This window comes from Rhinopithecus bieti, unplaced genomic scaffold, assembly GCF_001698545.2.
Source record: "Rhinopithecus bieti isolate Rb0 unplaced genomic scaffold, ASM169854v2 scaffold_63303, whole genome shotgun sequence".
In the NCBI taxonomy this organism is placed as follows: domain Eukaryota; kingdom Metazoa; phylum Chordata; class Mammalia; order Primates; family Cercopithecidae; genus Rhinopithecus; species Rhinopithecus bieti.
In genome coordinates this window covers 10,467-21,056 of record NW_016823941.1, presented here as the reverse complement: position 1 = coordinate 21,056, position 10,590 = coordinate 10,467, and the positions used below count along the sequence as shown (strand labels likewise).

The 10,590-nt window shown below is 36.5% G+C and overlaps 1 protein-coding gene across 1 annotated transcript in view; it reads right to left on the bottom strand.

Moving 5' to 3' along the window:
• The window catches only part of LOC108521975 (dystrophin-like), a gene marked incomplete at its 3' end in the record, with an annotated part of 169,929 nt that extends 161,939 nt beyond the window's left edge, over positions 1 to 7,990 (bottom strand). The window contains exons 1-2 of the mRNA XM_017862078.1: positions 7,947 to 7,990; positions 5,774 to 5,963 (exon numbers count right to left, since the gene is read on the bottom strand). Coding sequence (XP_017717567.1) covers positions 5,774 to 5,963; positions 7,947 to 7,990 — 234 coding nt within the window. The remainder of the gene's footprint in view (positions 1 to 5,773; positions 5,964 to 7,946) is intronic.
• Between the last annotated feature and the right edge of the window lie 2,600 nt (positions 7,991 to 10,590).

Genomic DNA, 10,590 nt, shown 5'->3' with positions numbered 1-10,590 from the left:
GTTTCACCGTGTTCGCCAGGATGGTCTCGATCTCCTGACCTCGTGATCCGCCCGTCTCGGCCTCCCAAAGTGCTGGGATTACAGGCTTGAGCCACCGCGCCCGGCCTTAAGGTGACTTTCTCTAAACAGAGGTTCTCATTGGACAATAGATTCATTGGTAGGACATGCTATGCTCAATTCAATTGCTATCTATTGTGAGTAGAGAGATTTTAAAAATCTCCACCAGTGCATAAGCAAGGTTAAAATCCACTGTTCTAGGTGAGTTTCCTGGCCTCTTTGGAAGACTTAGCCTAGTCTTCTGTTTTTGCTAGACCCCGTTCAGCTTTCTACTGTAATTTTCATTAAGCTATTATAATTTTGTCTTAGGATGTATATCTTCACCTCTGGAATGTGAACCTCCCAAAGGCAGAAATAATGTTAAAATACAGAGGCTTTTGAATATATGTTACATAGTGATCCAGTATGTCCACACAGACACACACACACACACACACACAGAGACACAAACACACACACACAAACCATTGAACCAAAGTTTTGCGAACAACATTGAAACTTACTTAAAAGTGATGGACTCCTTATTTCTATTCTATTTTATTAATTTCATTCATTTCTATCTTAAAAATATGGATTGATACTCATTAAATTGATTATACAACCCAGTACTTTTACTGAACTGTTTTGAAAAGCACCTTTCTTGGGGCCCTTATGATGGAATTAGTTCCCTTATAACAAGTGGAAGTGTCATCAGAGCTCTCTCTCTCTCTTTGCTATGTTAGGACACAGAGAGAAGGCAGCCATCTACAAACCAGGAAGAGGGGCCATCACCGGGCCCTGATCTTGGAATCCCAGCCTCCAGAACTAAGAGAGATAAATTTCTGTTGTATAGCCTTCTTTCTCTTACCCACCCCCCAAAAAAGAAAGAAAATCATCTCTCTGAACGTGTTTGTATCACCAGACCTAACACCATGACACATGGCAGGTGTTTAGCAAAGATACGCTGAATTAATAAAAGTTCTCAGAAAAATTATATATACACACACACACACACACACACACACACACACACACACATATATGTATATAATTTTTAAATATCCAGAGCAGAAGGCATTCATCACCAGGCAAATTAAAATATCAAAATTCACTTTCACACTCTTTAGACAACAATCAAAATGGAAAGATTAAAAAATACATATAAAACTCAATTCAAACTAAAGCAACAGGAAGGAGTACACTAAAGGTTTCTTCTTCTCAGAATTAGGGGCCCTTAAATTGCCTCTGCATTCTCAGATGGTCCAAGAAATATGATACTCCAATTTATTCAAGGTACTAATTGTGCTACTAAGATTGCATTCTTTCTTCTTTCTTCGGAATTAATCAGTGGGCCAAAATTTTGGTGAGAAACTTCTCCAATTTTATTTTATTTTATTAAAAAATTTTTTTTTTTTTGAGACAGAGTCTCCCTCTTTCACCAGGCTGGAGTGCAGGGGCACCATCTCAGCTCACTGCAACCTCCGCCTCCTGGGTTCAAGCAATTCTCCTGCCTCAGCCTCCTGAGTAGCTGGGACTACAGGTGCGCTCCACCACGCCCACCTAACTTTTGTATTTTTAGTAGAGATGGGGTTTAACCATGTGGCCAGGATGGTCTCGGTCTCCTGACCTCGTGATCCGCCTGCCTCTGCCTCCCAAAGTGCTGGGATTGCAAGCCTGAGCCACTGTGCCCAATTTTAATAACATATTAGAAATCAAAGATACCTTAATTCATAGGTGTACTCAGATGTACAATTCAAAGTTTATCAAACCTGTCTCTCTGGAAATGTTTTATTTTTCAGGAGAAAATTTTTATAATGAGGGGATTGAGAGGAGACATAGGTAAAACATGAGATTAGGGAAGGGAGTGATTTGAAAGATATGGCCTGAGACATGACCCAGATCACAGATGAAGGAATCTCATATACTTATTGCTCCTTAGTTTGTTTTGCTGAGAAAAATATATTAATTACACCACCTTTATGACCATCATAAAGGTCACCACATCCCCACATCCCCACATCGACTTTACAAACTAATATTACAATGATCTCTCAGGGGTACTTAGAGAACCACTTAATATTTGTGAAACTCTTGTGAAATATTCAGAAAGACACGGAGTCTTTCCATTTTCAGTTAGTTACCCAGGGTTTTATGGTAGTACTTTGAACCATGAACAGCTTTGTCAGCTCTCTTAGGCCCAAAGCAGAAAATGTTGTGGACAGAGAAATAATCTGATTCAATTATGAATATGGATTTTTTTATATAAAGGATAAATCTGCAATTTAAACATTCTGAAACTTTCACCTCTAAAGGCCTTATATTGTGTTCTATAAAATACATTTGCTTAAAATCCAGTTAGCCTATCAGAAATAACAATATTTATAAGAAACATCCCCTTATCCTGAAGTACAAGGACGACTGTAATGTTCTTGATTTTAGTAAAGAAAGTGAGTTATACCTTTTTATAATACGGGAGGAAGTTCTAATGTCTTTCAAAGAAGAGTTAATCATGTTAATTTCATTCAGAATGTATATGCTTTATATTACACATATGTTTAAATAATGTATGAATTATGATTATTGCTGAGAGAATAAATATCTTAGGAAGTGGCTGATAGACAAAAGTGATAGGTAGTCTAACAAGAGCTGGAGTCTCCATATATAGAAAAATGGATTGACAGAGAAAAACACATTTTGTGAAGGTTTTCACCCTCTCTCTTCATTCAGTAGCATTTGTATGAAGTAAATCATCACTACTTTTGGGGTAGACAGACATATCAAAATCTATTGGCAGAACTGTTGCTTTGGCTAGGCATTTCAAATTTCCTTTTTTTAATATATGAGAACTATGATTGCTATATAGCATGAGTCTATGAATACAATGCTACCAGCTTCTTCAAATGAAGTGAAAAACATGCCATTTCACTTTTCTCCTACACACATATTACAGAAAATTCCTTTTGTTCAAAATAAAATTCATAGAGGGAAAAGAAGCAAACACTTCCATTTAGCTGAAATACTGAAATTGCATGTAATCTCTTAAGGTATGCTGTTTTATTTACTTTCAAGCTTGACATTTCTATTTGTTGCTCTTCAACACCAGTTTCTTGACTCAATTCAATCAGCTGAAATGTGCCATTAACAATAATCAATAGTTTCAGTAGTTTACCGTTTTTACCATGACATCTCAAAGTCTTTCATCAAAAGATCGTTATCCAACCATCTAACTAAAAATCAGAGTTGGCTATAAATGTCATTTCATTCCATAAAATGTAGTTTAAACCTCAGGCAAGTGGAATTTATAGAAAACACAATATTAGCTGCCAGGGAAGAGGGAAACTGTCTCTGTTTTAAAATAATTTTGGAATCTTAGTTAACCTTACTATAGTTAAGAAGCAAATGTTGAGGTTTTCAGGAGCTCTATGGGAGTTTTATCTGGATTTTGAGAATAAATATAGTTTATCACTTTGGGGTTGAGGCAGTAAAAAGCCCCTGCCTTATTCCCAAACTCTCTCTTTTTCTACCTCAGGTACACTGAAAGTTGCGTGTAATATGTGCCCTAGCTCAAAGACGGAAAAGAGTAGCCTGATCGACATTGGACTTTATGTGAGCAACAAATAAACTTTGGTTTGGTTAAGCCACTGGACAAAAACGAATAAATACATTTTCTTGAGTAACATGGGATAAGCTAAGACATTTTCTCAGCATGATTTCCAACTGCTTTTGAAAGAGGGATCAGAAATCTAAACATAAAATATTTATTTTCCATGCATCCATAGTAAATATAGTTAGGACACATGGTGAATCTTCCCTTTAATGATTCATAAGCTTGCAGTTTCTCAAGATTAGAAATACAGATAAATTTTCATTATGTAATACAGCAGATATAAATACAAATTGTATAGTAGAAAATAGATGTGTTTTTGCCCTCAACTAGAATTATTCACTACTTAAAGAGATGATTTATTAAGTCCTGGACATCAAATAATTTTTTAGTCATTGGGCTATTCTTTTTCAAAGTAATCTGCTAAAAATAGACTTAACCAAAGTTTATTCTTTACCTATCATAGCTGACGAGTAAAATGTAAACCCATGTTGTTTTGTTTTGTTTTGTTTTGTTTTTAGTTTTTGAGATGGCACCATCTCAGCTCACTGCAACCTCTGCCTCCCGGGTTCAAGCAATTCTCCCACCTCAGCCTCCCAAGTAGCTGGGATTACAGGCGCAGGCCACCACACCTGGCTAATTTTTGTATTTTTAGTAGAGACGGGGTTTCGCCATGTTAGCCAGGCTGGTCTCGAACTCCTGACCTCAGGTGATCCACCCGCCTCAGCCTCCCAAAGTGCTGGAATTACAGGCGTCAGCCACTGCATCTGGCCAGGAAACCCATGTATCTATTAAAATTCTGGAATGACTTTATCAGCATTTGCAATATTATACAATAAAATTTTATTTATGAAATAGCCTAAGCCAAATACATTACAGCAGTACATTGTCTAACCATACATCTAAGAGTGAGCAAAAAACTCTATATTTGCATTGCCCTTATATTCTATCACAAGCCATGGGAGATATCTATAAAGTCTGGTATTTTTCCAAACAAATTACCTCCAAATGATCAAACTAACTCAACATGCATTTTGGAGAAGAAAGTGGGGTCAAAGCAGGATGATGAAGCAAGAATGATAAATTCAGGATCCATAAATTGCCACTGTTACCTACTCCTATGCACCAGAGCAGCAAAGTAGATCAACTATCACATCAAAAAAGAAAAACAGGAGAAGGAGAATAATAGGAGGAAGAGAGGAGAGGAACTTCTGCTTATTGTGACTTGATTCTGGAATTATTTTTTCAAACTAGAATATACTATCATGTTTTTTATAATAGTTTAAAATATCAAAAAATAAAGTTAATCGAAAAAATCATTTTATTATAATGATTTATATCCAAATTGTATTTGAAAGACTAGTACAGTTATTATATCAAGTCAGGAAAACCAACTATACATAATAAAACTCCATAATAGTTCAGGAAAATTATACCAGGTATTGAGAATAAACTTTAAGAGCTTCCTTGTACTACAGAATATGATTCTCACCAAGAATCCATTTAAACAAAACTACCCCAAACTCTGTTTTCACTGTTTATGCATATGGAACTTTATGGAAATAATTTTGTTTCTAGGAAAACAATTGTCTGCAAATTGTTGATCATTAACTATGACAAATTTAGCCATCTCATTCTTATTTTCACAGATCATGTTAGGAAGAAAGCTACAAAATGCCAGATTAACATTTCAAAATATATTTGAAAGTAATGAAGGGAAACTGATTCAGTTAGCAACGCTAAATAAAACAGACAATTCATACAGATGCTTTCCCTGTAAAATATTAAATAAACACTCAAAAATGTCAACTTTTAAAATTTAATAAACCAATCCCTAAGTTATTTCTCTGAGCAAAGTTTCTCCTTGACCGAAGCTCTGGTTTTATATGCAAATGTTTTCCTGTTTTCCTGATCAGAGCATGTACTTTTTCTAAGATGAGGGTGTTAAGTGGAATTATAAATAATGTTTCCTTCTCTCTCTGCCTCTCTCCTCTTTGTCCAAATGCCGAAATATATCAGGCTGTATAAAAGCAACTATTTTGTTTTGTCCCTGGCTTGTCAGTTACAAGTACAAATGCTGAGAATTGTTCAATTGGATCCACAAGAGCGCTAAAGCAGAAATGCTTGACTTACTTGCCATTGTTTCATCAGCTCTTTTACTCCCTTGGAGTCTTCTAGGAGCCTTTCCTTACGGGTAGCATCCTGTAGGACATTGGCAGTTGTTTCAGCTTCTGTAAGCCAGGCAAGAAACTTTTCCAGGTCCAGGGGGAACTGTTGCAGTAATCTATGAGTTTCTTCCAAAGCAGCCTCTTGCTCACTCACCCTGCAAAGGAACAAATGTTCAGATGCAATTATTAAATATCAGAATGGTACACCTAGTGAACTCCATAAAAAGAGAAAGATGGAGGAACTAAATTGTAATATACCAACAATGGGGTGAGTTGTTGCTACAGCTCTTCCTTTAAGCAACAGCTATAATATTGTGCAGTCTATTTACTTTCATTTTTATTTAACCTAAAGGCATTTGTATGGGGGAAGGCATGCAATAATGACAATTACAGATTTCTATAAACCCCTCTCCACAGAGGAGGTTTTATATATATATGTGAAATAGATACATATATTTGAACATTTGCAAGTTCATTTGAAAGTTCAAAGCATCTTTTTTCAATTTTGTAGTTTTTGTTGGTCAGTTTTGAAAGCTTATTTTTAATATACTGCCAAATTTGAGACTAACCTTTATAGTTAAAACCCTAAAATCCCTGTACCATGCTTGTCTTTGATGCTGGTCTGAGGCAGAAAACAAGCATTTGATATGCAAGGAGAAAAGTCAAGAAAATACAAACCTAGAGTCAAAAGGAAAAGACTAGAGGAAAAGACAAAAAGAAGGGGATTGGAGGGCAAAGGAAGAAAGACTAACAAGTAGAGAAATAACATTTCATATAAACTATCATTTTGTGCAAACTATCATTTTGCATGACTCTAGTTATACCTATTGTGTTATTTTTGTATTTAATTACTTGATCATACAACTGAGAGCATTTTCCAAAATAAAAATGTTATGTCTAACAAAACGGAGTAGAGCCTTAAAATTAGGCAGATCTGAGTTCAATTCCCAATGTTCCTTACCAATTACGTGATATGGCATGTAACTGATATTACCTCTCTGATTCTCAGTTTCTCATCTGCAATATCTATTGCTATGATGAGAATTAAAATAGAAAATTCCTGTGAAGTTGAGTGCCCCACACGTTATACAGTTATACATTACAGTTACTCCAAAACGTTAGTTCCTTCTACCCATATCCCATTTCCCCATTCCTGTAATATTTTAAAAGGATGAAACAAACTCTTTCATGACAAAACTCTAAAATGTATTCATATTTTGATCATACATATATATATTTAACGCATGTATTGTGGATACATACACATATGCCCTCAGCAAATATCTATATAATAATAGCTTAGAAAGGAAAATTGCCTTAGGCATTAACAGTCCCATCGAAAAAGATTCAGGTAAACTTTGTCTGCAGTGAGGAAATTAGTACTCTATTTAAATGTCTTATTTGCCTTCTATTACTACACAAACACTTTCTGGGATTAAACATAAGCTAAAAATGGATTTTAAAAAATTGAACACTTGACTATGATACACATTGCTTGTTAAGATGCGATTGTCAATAATTATGCAAAACTGCAATTTATTTCAGCAGCAACTTTATCATGGGATGTGCAAACCAGGCAATAAACAACTCCTGCCGAGCCAGCGGCGGCAAAGCCCCCGGAAGAGCTGTTTATTCATCATGGGTGAGGTTTTTGCTGAGCACACAGTCTTCCACAGTGGAGTTTCAGTGCTCATACTGGATAAAAATCTTCTGTCTGCATTAACTGGTGGAGGGTAGAATAGGTTTATGAGGATGCAGCTACTGGAAAAAAAGTAAGCATTGCACTAAGCTATTTATCAACTCCTAAATAAACTTTAATACTGCACAGCTGAAACGTAGTGTAGGCTGCTGGTTGGGCAAATAAATTAAACCTCGTGTAGTTCAAGGGCTAACGTGGACTGCCGGCTCCCTGTTTATCTAGTTTTCAGGCAAACTATCAACGCAAAGAGAAATATCAAAATAGTCATTTATCTTTTATTTATTACGGCTGAAAATTCAGAACTACTGCAACAACTCCAAGAATCTCAATGTTACAATTGGGCATGCACCTTACAGTCTGAACCATGTGTAACTGCTGACAATTGACTGGGTTTGACCTACAAAAGTGGCAGTTTCATGCAGTTTGCTTTAAGACTTACTCCATCTCCAGTGCAAAATTTGGAACAGAAATAAGCTGTCGCATTCCAGAATATAAATGCAGGGTTAGACATTTGACATATTTTCTAATGTAGTCCCATTTCAAACAAAAATTTAAAAGTATGAAATCTCCCGTGGCAGAGTGAAACTTAGAGAATGTAATATTGTGCATTTTATCAGCATCAGCTTCATGATGAGTTGTACTTGCTACATCTTAGCTCCTCTATCCTTAAACTAGAAATGCCGCTTACCCTCTGCTTCCAGAGGAAGTAACTAGTAAATAACTTTCCAAGAGTTATTTGCAAAATGCAATGCACATAAATCAGATGAAAGGGTTCTACCGAGACAATGCGATTTTCAGTCAAATCCTACCAGCAAGTTTGCTGCTTTGTAAATTAAGTCCTTAGGGAAGAACAGTAACTCTTTCAGGACAGTAAGGAACCATTTTCCTAAATGATACCCTTGGGGTCTGAAATATTGACAACATCAGGCTGAATATTTTCTAATTTGGAAAATACGTTAAAAATTCAATGGCAATAACAGCAGAAAATCTCCTCAAATGAGCTCCTTTACATGCCTCTTTAATAATAGGTAAGACTATTGTTTCCTGCTTGTGCGGGGGTTTTACGGCTTCAACATTTCTCTCGGAATCTGTGTGTGTGTACATTGAATTCCTAAATTTTAATTGTGCCAGGTCTAGTCTAGAATGAGTCAAGAATACTTAATTTCCATATCTGTGCATCCAACATGCTCTAAATGTATCATATAGTTATAAATTTTCCTGAACCATATGGGTTTAAATGGCTTATATGATAAATAAAATGTAAAAATAAGAATCATAAAGAAAAAAAAGATATGTTTAGAAAAAAAACCAAAGTTCTTGAATTAGATTTTTTTTAATTCCTTTTTCCAAGTTATCAAACCACAGGCCCTGGAGAAAATTTGGCTGAATTTTAAAAGTAACAATGACCAGATATTAGAAACTGTAATAATGCTTTGCAAACAAAATCTACTGTATTGGTTAAGTACTTTTTTACATAACAAAGTTTTATAATCAGCTATTCCAGCTTTATGGTGCACAAAAATAGCTGAGAATTTGATGGAGTAAGGAATAATGTGATTTCAGAAGGTTTTCATTCTATTCATAACAGCACTGTGTACCGTTCTCAGTGTGTGAATAAGGGCAGCCTGAAACAGTGTTCTCATAGTCCATGGACCAGCAGCACCAGCATCGTCTGAGAAGTTATTAGAAATGCAAATTCCCAGGCCTCAGCCTAGCCCCGCTGAATCAGAGACTCTGGGTAAAATCCAGCAAGCTGTGTTTTAACCAGCCTTCCAATATATGCTAAAGCTGGAGAATCACAGTTGCCAGAGACCAAACTTGAGAACGACTGGTGTAGTAGACGCTAAGCTGGGCTGCCCAGATCCCTTTTCAGGACTGAAATACTTCTGACCCCAGCTGCTGGTAGTGCTACTGGCTGATAGTCCTCAGCTGTTATCCCTATTTGAAAGTTGGCCTCAGCTAAAGAGAGGTGCCTAGCCCAAAGTTACCTACTATGTCCCCGAGACAGGCTGCACGTATTGGTTGATGGGAGAGTTGTGGAGTATGAAATCCTGGGTCCCTTGCTGCAACTCAGGACAATTCTGAAGGACTATCCTACCTTCAGACTTCAGAGATCCTCCTGGGGAAGGCTAGGAAGGAGAGGCGGAGGGTTGATTGTGTTGTAGTCGTGACTGTATGGTAGCCCAGGTTCTCCTTCTGCCCAGTCTTGCTCCCTCGCCTTTCCTCCCCTCACAGGTGTTAATCCTGAGAGCACTCTCCAGTAAAATTCCTTCATGCTAATCACTTTCTCAGAATCTGCTTTCTGGGAGAACCTGACCTCCTGAATTTTCACGTTGAACAAGGATTTTAAAAATATACTTGCCTAAGAAATATATGTGGTCTCCAAAGGGAACAAGATGGAGGATTCTCACATGCAGTAATTGTGCCTGAATCGCTACTGCACTTTTGGTTGCCCTTTAAGGAAACCTATAGATAATGCAGGTTTGCATTATCATCAGTTACAAGCAAGAATCTACTGAAGGGGCAGAGTGTTGGAGCTATAAAGCTTAGTGCAACCCTATACCTGCCAAACAAAGTGTTTATCCAGAGACAATTTTGCAGGAAGGTAAAGAATCACAGAAGGCATGTTTTCAGCACATCCATTTTCTTTTTAAGACCTGATGATCAATGAGACAATCAGATAAGTATATTCTGACCTGTCATTAGAACCCTACCCCTGCCACACACACACACCATGGTATTTCTGAATAAATCTCTAAGACTCCATTGAGTTGAATATCGTCAATTTCTTATGCCCAACATAATACATGAAAAGGAAAGAGGAAGGCAGATCTAATGTACAGCATGGAAGATAATTTTTAAAGCTAACATCCACATAACTCTTTATATGTTTTCAAACATATTCAGAGTTATTCTATCATCACTTCATAAGATATTTTCCATTTTTCTACCTACCTTCTTTCTCTTTGTATACTCAGCTGGTTATTGCATTCTCTGCCAATGGCTTTAAACTCGATACTCGTTACTTTATTTTTTTTATTTTTTTAATTTTTTTTAATTTTTTTTTTTTGAGACGGAGTCTT